Source organism: Parus major, chromosome 1, assembly GCF_001522545.3.
Source record: "Parus major isolate Abel chromosome 1, Parus_major1.1, whole genome shotgun sequence".
NCBI lineage: Eukaryota > Metazoa > Chordata > Aves > Passeriformes > Paridae > Parus > Parus major.
In genome coordinates this window covers 3338760-3357079 of record NC_031768.1, presented here as the reverse complement: position 1 = coordinate 3357079, position 18320 = coordinate 3338760, and the positions used below count along the sequence as shown (strand labels likewise).

General features: G+C 39.4%; 2 protein-coding genes across 4 annotated transcripts in view; one reads left to right on the top strand and one right to left on the bottom strand.

Moving 5' to 3' along the window:
- The first annotated feature begins 1645 nt into the window (after positions 1-1645).
- On the top strand, positions 1646-16016 carry LCA5L (lebercilin LCA5 like). Of its 3 annotated transcripts, none has more exons than XM_033519626.1 (8): positions 1646-1776; positions 3669-3881; positions 6032-6546; positions 7611-7748; positions 9419-9512; positions 11815-11918; positions 12193-12319; positions 13850-16016. In XM_033519626.1, the coding sequence occupies exons 2-8, from the start codon at positions 3719-3721 to the stop codon at positions 14458-14460; spliced, it is 1752 nt and encodes a 583-aa protein (XP_033375517.1). In that variant the 5' UTR covers positions 1646-1776; positions 3669-3718; the 3' UTR covers positions 14461-16016. The 3 variants fall into 3 exon arrangements, with proteins under 3 accessions (XP_033375517.1, XP_018862205.1, XP_033375543.1); XM_019006660.2 differs by having other exon boundaries at positions 6029-6546; XM_033519652.1 differs by lacking the exon at positions 7611-7748 and having other exon boundaries at positions 6029-6546.
- GET1 (guided entry of tail-anchored proteins factor 1) overlaps positions 15546-18320 on the bottom strand; it is a gene marked incomplete at its 5' end in the record, with an annotated part of 6230 nt that continues 3455 nt past the window's right edge. The window contains 2 exons of the mRNA XM_015635924.2: positions 15546-16539; positions 17235-17364. Of these exons, the coding sequence (XP_015491410.1) occupies positions 16466-16539; positions 17235-17364 (204 nt within the window). The remainder of the gene's footprint in view (positions 16540-17234; positions 17365-18320) is intronic.

The window sequence follows — 18320 nt, the reverse complement described above, 5'->3', positions numbered from 1 at the left end:
TAAGCCTTGGTTACGAACACTCTTAGCTTTAAAGGATCCAGATCATCATCTACACTGCAGGGCTCCAGGACTTTCCTGACATAAATGTGTGTTAGGACATTGCCTGATACTGATTTGCCTGACAGTACCCAGAACCTTTTGTTGCATTTCCTCCTCTTTTTCACATCACCAGTGAAACTTTCCAGGGCACAAGGTGTAAGAAGTGGTCCAGAATACTCTGCAAAAAATATTCCCATTCTCCTGTGTTATCCAGGATGATTTTTTTCCCATCTGATTGTCACCTTCTACCCCAGAGATTGCCACAATTCAGTGCCTGCCTGCACCTACTTGCTAAAGGAGGTCTCTGGGCATGAGAGGTATTTGAAGAATGTTAAATGGTCACAGATTATTTTCAAATTTTAAGGGCCAAGTCTGTTTCTGCTGTGAGCAATGTGAGCTCAGAAAACTGACCCTGTGCCAGAGGTGAAACTGGACTAGGTTTTAGAAAAACATATTTCACATGCTAAGATTGAATGTAGTAATGTCTGATCATGAAAACGCTTAAGATCATAAAACTTTATTTCCAGAATTTATTAAATAGGACTAAATACACTATTACATAGTAATAGAGTTAAAATGGTGTTGAAAGGATGTTTTTTGTCTGTATTAACCACTATGTGAAGCTGGAAATTGAGTACTCCATGTATGGAACTGGGATCCTGAAAACTGCACTGAAAACTTAAAATAACAGTATGGGTATTTTATTGTGGCTCACCATCTGTCATTTCTTTTTTACTTTTGAGAGGTAACAGCAACATGCCTACTAGAAGTATGCATCTTCCAAATATTTTCCTGAGAAAGAACAACAAGCATGAAAAAAAACCCAGCGAGAAAACATTAATTATTGCCTGAAGTTATTACACAAGCTTGTTTCTCAGGAGGTTTTATATGTGACTGTAGCCTGGGAAATGACTGGCCATTTGGAATAGAATGTTTCCAAATTATTTGGGTTTTTTGTGCCCCAAAGAAGTACAACCAAAGGATGAAATGGTCCTGGGCTTCACAGCATACTGATCAGCATAGTGATGATTCTAATAATTTATCAGAGAATCACAGAATAAGCTGAGCTGGAAGGGACCTACAGGGATCTTCGAGTCCAACTCGCGGTCCTGCACAGCATCATCCACAAGAGCCACACCATGTCCTTAGAGCAGTAAATATTTGCACCACCAAATGTTCGTGGTCAAATTCTGGGACAGAATTGCCAATAAACTCTCGCTCCTGCTTGGCTTCATACCCAAAACACTCGCTAAGCTGCACATGGAAATGCCATTCCTGAGGGCTTTGGGTCCTGACTCCCATTGTGTGCAGCCTCCAAGGAAAACATGACTTCATTCTGAAGGGATTTTTCACCTTTTTCAGTTTAAGAATGTTGAGATTAACCCTGAGTTTGGAGCCCTGCTGGGTCCGGCCTGTGTGCTCTGAGGGCACGTCCAGGCCGTGAGGTGCCTCCACAGCCAGGGCACAGCAGGACACACATCGCCAAATTCCCATTAAAAACCTGGTGTGGTACTGAAATATGAGGGTGGAAATACACACACAGGCTCCTCTGCCGGGTCTGGGGTGAGGGAAGAGGGAGGGAAGAGGGAGGAAAAGGGTGAGACCCTGTTCCCAGCGTGCTGCCACCATTTCCCACAACCACAGGGATGGAGGCCGGTGATGGCGGCCGCTGAGGCCGTGAGGGGACAGCACAACAGTGGAAGTGGGGAGAGATTCCCAGAGAGGACACGGGACAAGGTGGGATCCTTCATCTGTGGATTCCAGGGGGACAGGGAGAACAGAGAGGGGTTAGGAGAGATCATGGGGGTAGGGGTGGGATTGTGTGTCCAAGTGGGACAGAGTTGCCGGGACATGGGGCTGGGTGTGGGATTGTGTGTCCATCAGGGACACTGATTTTCAGACTTTATTTATGTGCCAGGACATGGAGTTTGGTCTTGGATTGTGTGTCCATCAGGGACACTGATTTCCAGACTTTATTTATGTGCCAGGACATGGAGTTTGGTCTTGGATTGTGTGTCCATCAGGGACACTGGTTTCCAGACTTTATTTAAGTGCCAGGACACGGGGCTGGGTGTGGGATTGTGCGTCCAGGTGGACACTGAGGGGGTGCCAGGACATTTTCATCTTCAACACAGGCATTTGGCTCTAATTATTTGATTCCTGTACCTTTTCAACATAAATTCTCCTGTTGTTTGTCCATTCCAGCCCGCTTTTTTTAAATTCTATCACAGTATCTTTCATTTCATATCTCTGTTTCTTCTGCTTCGCCTTTTTTTTTCCTGCCTTCTCCTTTTCTATTTTATTTACTTCTCCACACCTGCTCTGGATGAGCAGATTCAGGCCACACTTCTCATCAAAACAAATTAAAGCAGTAGTTTTAAGTTTAATTTTAGGTAATTTGCTTTAAAGACAATTTGCCTAGAAAGTGTTGGCAGTGCCAAATCAAATTTTAACACAAATACAGATCTGTGAACCAACCTGGGCTCTGCCTAATGCTCAAAATATGATTTCTCATCTCTCGTGGGTTATTGCACTGCCTCAGATTTAGCAGGACTGTGGCATTTCTCAGTATTCCACAAGGAAAAATTGTTCATGCAAAGGAATTAAGAGTAATGAAACTGTTTTGGTTCAGCCTAATATGTTCTGTGCAATCCTGAATTACGTTTTTTAATTTTCTTTGGGAGCTATGTAATTCCCCTCTCCCCTTTAAGAAATTTAATTTAAAATGAAATGCCAGCACAAAGCAAAAAAGCCAACAAAGGAGTTAGAAGGTTCTAAGAAAATAGTTTCATATTTTGTTAGTGAAGGGAATGTGTTAAAACCCATGTGAAATAAAACATCATTTTAACTCCCCTCAAATTTCCTTTCCACAGTTGCCATGCTCCTTTTAGACCCCCAAAATTTACAACTTATCCTTCTATTGTGTAAGAATTTTTATTTATAAATGAATTTTAAGGGAGCAAAGATTATTTTCTCTGTGGTTTTGTTGTTGCTATGAGGTGAATGTGACATTGCCTCTCTCAAAAGCCTCTATTAACAAATATTTTCCTACTTTTCTATTTTTTTCCTCTTTTATGCAGAAAATAGAAGTCGAACTTTGGGTCCCGACATTTAACCTCTTTTGTGTTTTAATCTCACTTTGGGGTATGTTTAGAACCTAAATCCTTTCCACAATTGTGGCTCAAGGCAAAACTTGCCTCTCTTCACCTGAAATAGATTGGAACATAATAATAAGAAAATGGAATGGGTATCAAGCCATATCCCAAGAAATAATTTTTACCAGAACAACAATGTTTAAATAATTCTGCCAGGTGAATAAACTGATCTGTTCTTGCACTTCCCAGTCACCTTGGCAAGGGAAAAAAAAACAACCTGCATAACAATTACTCAGAAATACCTATAAAATTACTTAGAATTATTTATTTTATGCTAAATATACGCTTTTTACAAGTGTATTAAAATAGTTTTAGGTTCTTCTCTGTCCTCTGCTTAGAGTGTTAATATGGCAGCTAAGGTGGTTTTTGTGCTGTTTTAAGGGATTAGTTAATTTTGTGATCTGATTTGCTGTCTAATTCTTGAAAAATGTGATTAATGCTATTTTTATGACATGAAATGCTGTGAAATCCCAGGTAGAGCAGTGACCTGTTAGAGAAAGACACAAGTGAGCATTCTCCCAGTGATGCTTGCAAGAGCATTTTCAGTGGCTGACCCTGAAAGAGTCAGAGGACGCAAACCTTCAGAAACACCAGGAGCTGAAGAGAAGAAAACACAGAAAAAGGATAAGGCAAGAAAGGAAAGAAAGAAATGTGGACCGTGTCTCCATGCCCAAGGTGATAGAAAAGGTAAATTTGTTTTCTGGTAGTATGAGACTCTTCTAAGAAATATCATTATTCCCTTTCTTTGGGTTTTTTTTTTTTTCCAAAAATTAGCAAGAAGTGACAACAGTTTTTCAGTGAAAGGATATGATAAATTCTGCTTCAAATACCAGTAAAGGGAGGGAAGAGAGGGAGAGATTCCTTACTATGTTACCCCACAATACTCTGTGATTCAAAGGGAGAAGAATCACCTGGGATGTGGGAGCCCCTTGGCAATCCTCATTCCTCAGCTTTAACCCAAGGACATGAAAACGGCTCTGCCACATTTTGGTTTGAGTCTGAAAAAGCCTTTCATAAGGAAAATGAGCAAAAATAATGCACAAAAGCATCAGTTTTGACCAGAAAACAGCCATTTTGTGGGTCATGGTGTATCCTATGAAATGAATTTGTGCCTCAATGGAATGAGCACAGAGAATGAACATGTAAATGTACATGGAATTTATGCCACTGTTAACAGTGAGGAATCTCTCCATGCCTGCATCTTTTACCATCTAGATTCATCTTTTCTTAAATCCTTAAATCCTACCAGGCCACAGCACAAAAATGAGTGGAAAAGCAGCAACCCTTTTTCTGCTGAGCTTCAAAATTACATCTTGATTTATCAAAGCTACAAGATGGAAATCAATCAAAAAAAACCCAGAAGAACCACTGTCTCTGCTATAATCTCTGTTATTATATGCTGCTGTCAAGAAGTTATACTGGCATGAAAGTAACAGATCAGGAAAAATAATGACATTTTTTAGGTCATTATTTTTATTCAGCAAAAAGTCATTTTTGACCTCTACCTGTGGTGAATAAATTATTGTATATATATGTAGATGTTATCTATCAGTTGGGTAAAGTGTTTATTTTTGCTTTCCCATGACTACTGGAAATGAAATATATTTTACAGTATTTCTGACAGCTTTTGCAGAAAGGTATTTGCACTTTTTATTCAATCCTCTTAGTCCATTCTGGCAAAATAAAATAGTAAGATAATTTTGCAATACTTATTGTAGTTTTTCTGCAGTGGAATTGTGTTTTAGAAAATACTGGAATCAACAAAAATACTTGGAATGATCTGTCCTTTTGTTCTGGTATTTTTTTAAGTCAGGACCTTGCCTGTTTTATCCATAAAATGTGAGGTGATCTATAAATTATAATAAACTTTTTATGAAAATACTGCCTGAAAATGCCATGAGAGCTGTAGAGAAATTGAATATATGCCTGAAAAAGGGGAACACACTCAGATTTACAGTCTTGACTATTTTTAAATTCCAATCCTGCTTCAGGAAAAGAAAATTAGAGTACTTCAGCCAGAATCTTATCCTTAAGGAGAGGCAAATGGTAGCAACACACTGAGAAGTAGCCCATTAATATATTTCTAATTGCTTTTTAGAAACCATGTAGAGAACTGCACATCTGTTCTATACAATGAGCATTTAAGGTTTAAAAATGTAATTTAATTCAAAGCTGACTGGAAAGCTATAGAAATCTGGTTTGAAATCCCAGCTGCAGGGATTTTAATCATGTGCTGTTTGGGTCATGTTGGTTTTTGAGTCCTTGCAGACATGTAAGTTACTCTGTTGGTTTTTGTTGGGTATTTTATTTTTGGGGTTTTTTTTTGTCATGCACCTCTTCAAGGTGTAGATTCTGATGGGTTGAATTTGGTTCATCAGTGGCTATGTTAGTGAAGTGCATGATTTACAGGCAGAAAATTGATTTCCATGGGTTGAAAATTGATTTCCATTGATTTATTTCCATTTATTTCCATTGGCTGCTAGCTGTGGTTCGCTGCAGCCCCAGAAAGTCACAGAGATATAAAATATTTAATGCATTTGTCTGTGAATTATTTGAATCATTCAGTCCTAGAATGGTTTGTGTTGAAAGAGACCTTCAAGATCATCTTGTTCCAACCCTGCCATGGGCAGGGAACCTTCCCCTACACCAGGCTGCTCACTGAACAACAGAGTTTTTGGGGTATTTTGTGAAGAAACCTCAATTCTGTAGCTGGATGAGCAGTTTAGGAGTAGTGGTTCATCAGTAGTAGGAGTTTATGCGAGCAGAAAAGACACTCAGTGATTGATTTGTCTCAATTTCTGTCTCTCAATGCCAATTACTCCGCTCTCAATCAGCAGGATGGAAGAAATGTCCGGCTGCGAAAGCCCCGTGTTTGAACTCCTCCTTTCTGACCCTGCAGAGCGGGGTGGTTTACCAGGACAGAAATGCCACAGCCCAGCGAATATCCTCAGCCAGGCTCCACAAAATCAAAGAGCTGAAGAACGAAATATTTGACATTGGAAGGAAAATCGAGGCGTCGAGCTTGGAGAACCAGGCTTTGAAAGAGCTGAACCGCCGGCACGCCAGGGCCATCGGCAGGTACAACAACGCCGAGAGCCACCTGCAAGGGCTGCTGGCAGGACATCACAAGGAGACCACAGAGCTCGGCAAACTCCTCAAGATGTCCCAGGAGGCGGAGAAAAACACGGCCAAGGAGCTCAAAAAAGTTGAAGCGGAGCTGAGGAGAACTAATGGTGATCTGAAGACTTTGGTTATGCTGTCAGAAGACAAAGCTCTGGCGGAAAGGGAGGAACTCAGTCACAGGTTGTCAGTCCTTAATAAAACGTTGGAAGCAAAGGATGAGAGGATACAGGTAACACCTGCAAATTGTTGTGTTTGTGGAATGTAGGGTGGTAGAATATCCTAAACTGGGAGGGAATCACAAGGCTCATCGAGCAGGAGAGATTTCAGTGCAGGAATAGTGGAAAATTTTTAGCTAGTTCCTATCACAGGACTGATTCTGATATAATCCTGTAACACTGGGTGCTGTTTAATCCAGTGTTCTCCTGAGTGTAAGGAAGTCCAAGAGGAAATAATTCACCCCCTTTTAATATCTCATGTTTCTTTACTCTCACTGACCCCAGCACAAAAGAAGATAGGAACAAAATTTTACTACAAAACTGGATGAGTGAAATTTCCATGGTCCTCCAGGAATTAATTTATGTTTCATGTGTTATATGTATTATATATAATATATATAATATGTATTATAATATGTATGTAATACATAATATAATATGTATTATTCATAGAAATAAATAAAGAGACAGAAAATCTTAAGAGAAACTGTAAATATGAACAGCTGAATTCAGATCCTCTTTTAAAAACTTTGTGTTTCCAGGAGTGTGCAGCTATAAAAAGCAAACAGGGTTGAGTTTCCACCTGATACTTTTAGGAACTGGAATTTTAGCACATGGCCCTGGGTTCTGAAGATAAAGAAACCATAAATCATCAAATTTTCAATTAAACTAAGCCTCCTTATTCTGCCACAGTTCATAGGTCTTTGTGAATAGAAAACCTTAACATTTCTCAAATATGGTGTATTAATTAATCCATCAGAAAGATAATGCACAACCTTATTTTTATGATTGGATGCTAAAATCTTTTCTTTTGTCTAGTGAAAATAGGTTTTAAACCTTTTTTTTTTCTTACTTTGAAATTAATTTTTCAGATACTTCAGTATAGTTTCATGCATTGTTTACAATATAATTTATAATATTATTTATATGACTATAAGAAGATAATTGTTATTATATATAATTATAAGCTATAATTTCCTTATATTAGCATATGTATATTTTAAATCTTTCAAGAACTTACATTTTCCAACTGTCACATTGAGTTCATCCATATGGCAAAATCTGTCACTTTTTTAAGAATCTGGAAATGCAGCTGAAGCTGAACAACAGCACCTATAGTCGTTGGCTGGCAAGTGAGAGTAAAAAACTCCTGGAAGCTACAATGATCACAAAAGACTTGCTAATGGAAATTAACATCGTTCACCAAAAAATTAAGGTATCCCAGATTTTACCCAGGTTTCTGTCTCTACAGGAAAATTCAAGTATTTATTGTTGCCTATTCCTTTTTCTTCTTTTACAGTATTTACTAATGGAATTTGGTTTCCTGCTTGAGTCTATAATCTCCTAAAAAAGACAAAAATGTCAAATTCTGACATCATTGTGGCATCTATTTGTTAGAAGCAGTTCAATAATGAATTGAAACAGAGATTAATCTATCAGAAATTGAACCAAAACCCACAGCAATGTGTTACCATTTTACCAGATTAGGGTCAGATACATTCATCTACTCACTTTAAATGAGCTCTCTCACAGAAACAAATCAAAATGAGCCAAATATTACAACCTGCAAAACTAGAGTTTAACAAAAAGCCTCATGGAAATGTTTCAAGAGGTTGCTCAAATTCCAGTTCGGTTTTTAGGTAAATGGTTTTGGGATAAATAGGTTCAGTTCAGCACTTTTTGTAATGCTTGTAAATCAAACATTTGATTTATTTGATTTATTCCAAATACAGGTAAACTGAATGGATTTAAACCCAAACCTGCCAGGAATGGGATGTCATATGAATTGTAATAAAAAAAACAAACAATACACATTCCAGAAAACCTGGAATCCCTTGTGGCTTTTTCATAATTGTGTTTGTAACACAGTTAAAATACACTTATTTATATATATTTCTCTGTCAAGGTGATCCCATTGGGGAGCTTTGTCCCCCTAAGTGGAATCAAATATCTGTGGAAGATGTGCTGTTAAAGGGAGTTTTCCCAGACATTGTGAAGGGCAGGAAAGGCATTTCCTGAAGGTTCATGGAGGTTGGGATTTCTGCACAGGGGTGTTGTTTATCCCTCTTCCCTGTTAGCAGATGCAGAAGTTTCCTCCTGGTACTTGGCAGTGCTTTTTCCCTGTCAGAGTCTGATCTCCTCCAGGACGTGCAGATCTGGAGATGGGAACAATTATAGTCTCAAGAGCACTAATATAAAACTGTCCCAAAATGCAAATTATTCCAAAGTGCAGTTCTCACCTTAACACTTCTCTAAAATAGTTCTGTTTCATCTCTTGTCCACTCCATTTTCTGTGCATCCAGGTCTCTGAATTTTCTATTTAGATCCACAAAATTTCCTATTGATACAACACAAAGAAAACCAGACATGGTTATCAAAATTATTTCTGTGCCAGAATAGAGTTGATCCTGACAAATTCATAGTTTTAGGCACCTGTCCTATTTTGGGACATTCCATTTCTAGGATAACTTATTTTCCCAAATAAATGAAGCACCTCCTTTTTCCCACTGAAAACTGGAGTAATGAGATTGTTACTGAGGTCTGTCTTCTGTGTTTAAAGAAGATTTCATTAAGGAAAGAGGAATCTTGCTAAATAAATGTCAAAATGTGCCTCTGGAGTTCATGTCACCACCAGAGCAACAGGTTTTAAACCAACTGAGCATATGACAAAGGCACTGAGTAAATGAATTTTAAAAAACCAACAGAAAAAGAGGAAGTAAAGGCAAAAAAATATTTAGTTTGGGAAAAAGTAAATGACAAAGCCACCACGTGGGTCTGGCAAAATGTGAAATCCCTGATGGGTTTCACCCAACATAGGAAAATTAAGTAGGTTAAAAGTATTTTTTAATGCATATTAGAAGACTAATGGTGTTTATTTCTTCTCAGGAAAAGGATCGGCAGCTTTACATACAGAATATTTATGCAAATCGGATGCCAAAAGCCCTGAGGGACAGAAGTGATTGGCTTCCTAATGACCAAAGTATGTCTGTAATCATCTTCTTCTCTTGTTAAGTGACACTTCCACTGTTTTAGAACCGGGAAGTTTATTCCAAATTAAATGCCAAAGTAGTGCTTTTGTATGGGCTGAAAAGGTGAAAAGGTTTAGGAGGTTTAAAGGCTTGAATGATAGAAAATAATAATAATAATATAAATTAAGTTCTACCAAGGAAGAAAGAGCTCTTTGGTAAAGAATATTTCTTTCACATGGATGTTCATAGATATTGGGGAGAAATATCTATTTTATATATATATGTACATATATATTTATTTATTTATTTATTTATTTATAAATATATCTATTTATTTATATTTTTTTTGGTAGATAGATAGATAGATAGATAGATAGATAGATAGATAGATAGATAGGCAGGCTGAATTCCATGCAGTCTTGGCTATCCAGCATTCCAAGAGCAGCTCTCTGGAGTGGGATTCAGCTGATTAAAACCGACCAGTGCTGTTTGAGGTGCCCCAGTTTTCCTCCACTACACCCAGAATTTGGGATGGAATGACCTAAACATGGACTTCCCTGGCTGAAGCACTTCTGGAAAACACTGCTCAGATATTGCTGCTCCAAAAGTGAAGCAGAAATCAGGACTTCCTTCACGTGGGAACCAAAGAGCATTTAGCAAATCTCTCTGCTGGAAGTGCTCCTCACAGTATTGCTCAAATCGTGGCAGAAATACAAAATCTTACTCAGTTGCTTATTTCTTTCCTCTTCATTGCCTTTGCAAACACGTTAACTCTGCCTCAATCACCAGTGAACTACAGGGAAAATCTTGGTAATTCAAGGTGTAAATTAAAAAAAGACATATTCCTGTTTCTCATCCCAAGTCAGACATATTTTTTATGAAACTCTGAATTTCTGTTTTAGTTACACCACATAACTACCTTTTTTTTTTTCTTAAATTTTACTCACTTATGGCCTTGTATTCAATAGAAATTGAATATTGTTATTTAATTATGGTACTTAAACTGCTGTTATTATTTAAATTCTTCTTTCCTTTAAGCAAGATAAGGGAGCTTAGTTGGAGAGAGACATGATAGTTTGTAATGAAAATCTTCCAAGCAAAGTTGCCTGATCCTCTGGAATTTTTAGGAAAAGGTTTCATCCTCTGCCAGTTAATGCATTTGGAAACCCATAGCTGCAATTGCTGACAATTTGTTTTCCTTTTCACTCTTGACTTGAATTTTCCTTTAGCAGATTTCTGAAGAGTTGCCTCTTCAGGTCATTATTTTCCAGTTGACGTTCACAGAAGTTTTTTAGCCAGCAGGAAATTTGGAGCCGAGTTTTTTAGCGGTGCTGATAAATGGGTGGGATGAGGCTTCCTCGTGGATTTTTTGGATGGAGCGATGGATTCCAGGAGCTCCGGCTCACCTGGGGAGGCAGCGCCCCCTAGTCCCGATCCCGGGGAACGCCCCACTCATCCCGGCTGGAAAAGCTGGAGCGACTGGGAGAAAAAACCTGGAGCAGCTTGGAAACCAATTCCTCATCATCAGAGTCAGTCCGGGCTGGTCACCAGCACCCCTTTCACCGCCCAGCTGCCAACCTTTTTTATGTGTTTTCTTCTCTGATTTCTGAGCTCAAAATTGGGAATAAAGGTGGATGTGGATGTGGGTAAGACACACATCCACACCGGTTTTGCTGCTCTGGTGGTAACAACTTTCTCAGCTGCTGTACTTGAGTAAAAATTATTCCAAAAACAGCGTACAGGAACAATATACTCATCTTCTCCATCTCATATCTGTATTTCTCTGAACGTCTCCTTCAGGAATTCCCTTGGAGTCTCTTCCAAAGACCACGGGTATTTCAGGCAGTGTTAAGCATTTCCCATGAGCTGGGTTCCATAAAGATGCAAATTTAGGAAACTGAACCCTGAGGCTTCATAGCACACCTTTCAATTCAACACTAGAATGGAACCAAAAATTCAGCCCATGTGGGCTCTGGGGCATAGACACACTTGTCTGACTTTACATGTTCAATCTGGACAGGACATTGTAGTACGTTTTTATATAAATTTATGCATAGATATATGTTTAGAATGCACTGATGTACAGATGAAAAGGCTCAGAAATCCAGGTTTGTGTCCTATTTCAGCATTTATTGATTCTGCAGAACAAATTATTTCTTTTTTTTTAAAGAGCATTAGGATATGCATTATAAAAATATTTTTAAATTCTTGGTCACATACATAGTACTGTCAGTTGTCAGAGGTATCTTTTATTTATATCAGCAACCTAATTCCAGAAATTACTATATTGCTAATGCTTGTCCTGTTCAACAGGTCTGAGAGCAGACAGATCAGTACAAGTAGATAAAGAGAGTTTTAGAGAACTGCTGCTGTCTCAGCACCAGGATACAGAGAAAAATCCAATGCAGCTAAAAAAGGTGGGAAAGACCTGGATCCAAATCCAACCCCCTGTTTAAACTCTCAGCTAAGATGTATCTTATTCCCTAAATTGCAGTAATGTGCCTGATCCATCATCTTGGATGTGGCTTTTGCATGAGTGTAATTACAGTACAGAAGAAATGCTATGATGTAAAGAATGTAACAGCAATAGAAATTACTAATCTTTTTATAAGTATTGCACTTATTGTGTTCTTTTAAAAGTCACTAAAGAAGCATTCCCTCGTTATTTTTACTTTTAATTGCCAATTGTAGGAGAAAAGAGGAGATAAGGGTGGGGAAGGTAAAGCAAGAGAAGTGTGCTCAGATGCCTGGTGTAGAAAAGAAAAAGAAGAAACCAAGAAAGTACCAACACCAGAAACTTCTAACAGGACACATGGAGGTAGGTTTAACGTTTCTCTCAGAAATTCACCTGATCTTTGCAAATTACCAGAAGTCCTGGTGATTTTTGTGGTTCTGACAGCCCTTCACTGGCACCTGGCTGACAGGAACTAGTTGCAGATGATGAATGAAGTGTCACTGAAATCACAGAATCATCTGGATTGGGAAATGCAGCTGCTGGTGGTGCTGCACTGACAGCAGAGCTGCTCTGCAGGATGTGGCATCCCCACCCTGCTCTTCTTCCCAAAGCACTTCTTGGTCAGGGTGGTAAAAATTCGGTGTTCTGTCTGTAACAGGTTAATTAACAGTTGTTAATCCACACTAATCAAACACTGATGTCAAAGTGATAGCTGGGAATCTTCATCACTGATGTGAATGTGTTTCTATGGAAAAGGAAAAGACTGTGGGGGCTGGGAGTGTCTCCTCATGACAGTGATCCCTAGAAGGAGATTTTATGTAAATCTCAGCCACTGTGTTTTCATGGAAAAGTTACACACAGGGGACTCCTCTGTAAACATCTTTATTCTGAAGAAATTCTGTAGAACAGAGGAAAGAAAAAACCACTGCTGTTCCCTCATTCACATTTTTCTTTCTAGAAACATTCCTGCTATTTCCTTTAAGGCTTTTAGGGAAAAGTCTGAGTGCCACCATGCTAAACATGTCACAAATGGCAAGAGACCTCCAGGTCACACATTTAGCCAGGTGGAACAGGGTCACACCCCTGTAACCTGGGATGTGATAACTCCTGAGGTTTGTGCTCTGCCTTTTAAGCCTGCAGCCTTTCCAGAGCCCCCCAGTCAGCATCTGTCCTTAAAATGCCCTTTTAAAGCTGGCAGAAAACACAGGGCTTACAATGCTCCCTGTGAACCTCTGAAGAGTCTGTGAAATCTGAATTTCTCTCATTGATATTGGACTTTTATTCAAGCCTTACATGGCTTTTTTAGTTCCTGCGACTTCTAATTTCTCCTTTAAGCTTGGATTCTGTCTCATTTTGGGGGTATTCTGTGAGTCTCTGCAGAGCTCAGGACCCATTACAAGTCATTCCCTGCATGGATGAAATGCATTTCTGTACACACATTCCTTTTCCTACTGAAAAGTGGAGCCCCCTCACTTCCAGGTGAGGGAGTTGCTGTACATTCTGCTCCACACAAGCAATCTGCTGTGAATTAAGGGAAAGGAAATCCTGCATATCTTTACATTCCACTTAAAAGCCAGAAAGTGACAAAAGTTCAGATCTCACCTGGTTTCTCTGTTGCATTGCACATGACTTTTCTGGCACTGTATTTAGCCATTACTGTACATAATGGCAGCTAAATCCATTTAATTAAATTCAACACCATGAAAAAAAGTAAAAATAAAGATATTAACCTGGATTCAGTGGCATAATTATGTTGTTTAAATCTTGCCCCATTCTGTTGTATTTATTATAGATCATATTTGAAATACCATCAATAAAAAAAAAAGCAGTGAAAAACTTGCTCTTTTTAAAGCTTCATAATTCTCCATGTTCTTTAACCCCACAATATTTCAGGGGGCAAACTACTGATGGAAAAAGGCAATTTTTCAGAATTTATTAAAGAAATGGAAAAAGAGACAGAGTTTCTTAAACAGAAGTTGAAAAGTCTGATGAAATCTGAACAAAATCCTCAAAGAGAAGGAGCAAAGAACAATCAAGAGGGAGAGGCAGTGGAAGAAGTTGAAAATGAAGAGAAGAAACCGTATGAGCAGCAAAAGAAGAAAGCCAGGAGTGAAGAAGCAATTCCAAGCAAAGACTTTGCTAGGCTGAAAAAAATCTACCTCTCCTCAGAAGGTGTTGAGAGTTTGCATCAGGGGCTCCACACCTCAGGTGCCAAATGCAAAGCAGGCAGCCAGAGCCAGGCAGGCCAGAGCTGCAGGGACACTGCTGAGTCCAGGGGGAAAATCTCCTTTGGGGCTTATGAACCTTCTTTTGGGCAAATCCCCCTGGCCAGGCAGGGTGGCAGATGTGGAGTGGAAGAAAGACCTGAGGAAGGAGGTTTTTGGGGAGGGCTGTTTGCAAGGAGACAGCCCCTCGAGTTGCACCAGCAGCAGGGTGAAGGCAGGCAAGTGAGGGGTGCAAGGCAAATCCCAAACTCCAGGACAGGGTTCAGCTCTCCTCATTAAAACCAGCTCCAGAGAATGTACAATGATTTCTGGTGGTTAAGTACATCAGCTTACCTTTAGAGAGTTTATACATTCAGATTGTTAAAAAACAAATGTTTTACTGAAATGTTTATTAAATCTTACAAGCACTGGCTCCATGATTTTTTCCAAAACAATCCAATCAGTTGTCAGAAAAAAACCATTCTGTGCTCGGTGTGTATTCACAAAAATGTGTTGTATTGAGAATTCCTTAATGTTTTCACCTGTTAGCAGGTAAAAGTTAGTCCATGTTTAGGAACTTCCAGGTTTTTGCATTCCCAAGGAGCTGGAATTTGGAATTTGGGTTGTTGTCAGCTCTCTGACACGAGAACCTGCTTTTCTAAGGTTCACTGCTGGGTGAGGACCAACAATGCAATAAAAACCCCACTTTTTTAGTTCCTTCACTCCCCAAACAGCTTCCAGAAGTCACAGATAATAAAAATAATTTGCTCCTACATTGTTTTCACAAGCATTAGAAACCTCTAAAGCCTCATTCTTTCCCACTGTTGGAACTTATCAAAGCAATTTGCCTGGTAACTTCCCCAGCTGACATCCAGAGATGAATGTGCAAGAGGAAAGCATTGTTTTGGAGAAGTCAGGCATAGCCAGTCCCCAAAAAGCCTCTAAAAATCCTTGTTTAAGGTTATGTAAGCGAGGGGAGGAGGATTGTGTTTTGTTCCTCACAGTAATTCATTAAATACTTGCTAAATTCATGTGAAGTTTGGAAAAATTAGAGGCATTCTGTTAATTTTTAAAGGCAGTAGCACTTTTAAAAATGTCAGAAATGACACCACAAAAGCTTTTAAAGATGACAAAGACATTCAGACCTGAACCTGCTTGCAGCAACATTTCAAAGGTTTAGAAAAATAGTTAAAAAAATAAATTAGTCCAGTTGATTCAAACAGTATTTTCTTATGCACAAACATGGGGGGTGTTGTTTTGGCTTGGATTTTGGTGCCTTTGGGGTTGGATTTTGCCATTTTGGCTTTGTTTGTTTGTTTGGAGGTTTTGTGGATTGTTTAGGAAAACTGCAGTTAACATTAAAAAAGAGATGAGAAAACCTAAGATGAGTGGAAAAGCTTTATTTCCTTAATAAAATCACAATTATACATAACATTCAATCACATTTTTACCTTGATATTTATTTTCATGTTGGCTAAATACAATTCCTAATATAAAATCCCAATTTTTAAATTAACATTAAAAAAACAAACAAACAAAAATATTTAATCTATACACACAACAGAACCTCACCTTTTGAACTGGTTTTTAAAGGCAGTGCCAATTTTAGAGGGTCCTGGCCCCTTCCTTCCTGCAGGGAGGAAAAGGCCCTGGAATGACAGAACAGATCATTCCTCTGTGGGAATTCCAGAGTGGGAAGCTAAATCAGCATCCCCTCTGCAGGAACAGCACTGTCTTCTGCATCATTGACAGCAGCCTGTGTTTGGCAGCTGAAGAAACCTCTTAAAGAGATAAAATCTTATTAAACACATCTATTTTTTTTTTTAGGAAAGCTCAAGAATATTCCAATTTTAAGGTAAAAAAAGTCACAAAGAAACTCTCTTTTGTCCCAACCCACCTCCCTTTGCCCTCTGCACCACTCAACATGATCCCACCTCGGGGTGAAGCTACCACATTTTACAGCAAAGAAACAGCCATGCTCCCAAATTAATTCCTAAAGCCAGCACATTTCCAATTTAAAATCACATATCCAACACTTTTAGATGTTGGTGACAACAGGCCACAGCAAAACCTTATGGCTCTGCCACAAATAAACCCAAAATGAGGTTTTATAACCAGCAATGCTGTTCTTTCCAAACTGAAAGGCAAACTCTGGGAAGAGAAATCAAAAGGACTGACTGATATCCAAATGGAATAACAAGGATTGCCCCAGACCTTGTCTCATGAAAGATAACTGTCCCCTTTGTTTTTAAATTAATTTAAAACAGTGATAATGTGAATGCAGTTGAGGAGTCCAGGGATTCCTTCAGCTGAAGGGGTGCAGCATGATAGCCACAACTTTATTGCAGACCACGAGCCAGCAGGTAATTCCCACACCTCCTGGAAAAGAGGGAGAAACCACGATTCAAGTTGTTGGATCAGTAACTCAGAGGAACCTGTGCAGCTGAAAACAACCTTGGAAGTGTAAAACATGAAACTCAGAATTCATGAGGCCAACAGGAACAAAACTCTTTATATACAAAAGGGAAATACAAGAGATGGAGTGATAGATCAATGGTGATCCCAAAAAATTCTGGATTGTCTTGGGAAAACAGCACCAAATACACAAATATGAGCTGAAGTGTGGTGAGGGCACCCCACAGCTAAAACCATCTGCCACAGACCCAAGAGAAAATATCTGAAGTTTAAGGCCTGGCAAGTCACAGAATGCTTTGCTTGAAAATAAATTCAGAATTTGAGAGAGGTAAAAAGTAAATTCCTCTGAAGTTGAAATCAGTTGTTTTGAAAGTACATAACTATTCATAGCACACCTGTGAGGAAAACTCCCTTTTGGGTGATTTTTTTTTGATTTTCTAATTTAAATCTTCCCCAGGGTCTATTCAATACAGATGAGGACAATGCTCTATTTGGGTGGAAATAAAAATGACAAAATTCTGTGATCAGCTCAAGAAGCCAGAACCGAACACACACAGAAGAGCTGCTCAAGTATTTGAACCCTGTGCTCTGGGAGTCAGAGAAGCAGCTGCTGTTAATCCAGGGATGCTTTGGGGCTTGGGAATTGTCCTTTTCCTCACCTGCCACTCCTGTAGGGAAGGCCACCAGGCGCTCCAGGGGAGCCAACCATTTGCTTGGAAGGACCGTGACGGGCTCAGAGTAATACTTCCAGATCAGAGAGATCATCAGGGCAGCCTGGAATGGGAATTTTTATTATTTTGGATAACAACACACATCAAAGTGCCTGTTGTGTACATCAAAGTACATTCCCAGTGCTATCTGGAAACAGCAAATAATAAATTCTAATGAAAGGGAATTGTTTCTTTATTATTTTATCTTCTTGGAAATAGCTTTAGATTCTGAATGACCTCAAATTTATATACAGTATAAGGAGATTGCAAGGAGAACTTGTTTCCTTTCAAAACCCTCATTCCAATCAAGCTGACTCAAACACAGTCATAGATCATCTATTAAAATTCTGATGACCCTTTTTAGCCTCAATTTCTGGCAATTCACTTTAACAGCCCCCAAGGAAATCTTCAAGCTGACCACTGCCATCCTCGTTAGCAAATTCTCGTTAGAAAATTCTTTGGCATCACGTCAGAACTACACAGACAATCTGATGAGGCACTGTGGGGAAATGTGTGGCAGCTGTAGGTGGAGATTTGCATCCTCAGCAGAAGTGTATTTTATCTTCAAAGCCAGAATTACATTTACATGTAGCAGAACTTTCCTAGATTTGGGGCCATATATTAAAAAACCCCAGTGATTAGAGAGTTAAGACAAACTCCAGTCTTGTCCCCCGAAAACCAGAAACACAGAGCTGAGTTAAACTCATTCCATCCTCAACTACCAGATTTTATCAGCAGCATTTCCCTTCCAGTTCCAGAAACTCTTTCTGTTTGACAAGCTCTGTGTCCTTGGAATCATGGAATGGTTTGGGTTTGAAGGGACCTTAAATCCCATCCAGTGCCAGCCCAGCCATGGCAGGGCCAGCTCCCACTGTCCCAGGAGCTCCCAATGTCCAGCCTGGCTTTGGGCACTGCCAGGGATCCAGGGGCAGCCCCAGCTGCTCTGGCAATTCCATCCCAGCCCCTGCCCACCCTGCCAGGGAACAATCCCTGCCCAAGATGCCAAGATCCAGCCCTGCCCTCTGCCCCTGGCAG

Excerpts from the sequence above, each read along its gene's own strand:
- LCA5L (XM_019006660.2), top strand. The coding sequence starts at position 3,719 with ATGCTTGCAAGAGCATTTTCAGTGGCTGACCCTGAAAGAGTCAGAGGA. Across the intron at positions 11,919-12,192 it reads ATCCAATGCAGCTAAAAAAG|GAGAAAAGAGGAGATAAGGG; the intron begins GTGGGAAAGACC and ends TGCCAATTGTAG. Across the intron at positions 12,320-13,849 it reads TTCTAACAGGACACATGGAG|GGGGCAAACTACTGATGGAA; the intron begins GTAGGTTTAACG and ends ACAATATTTCAG.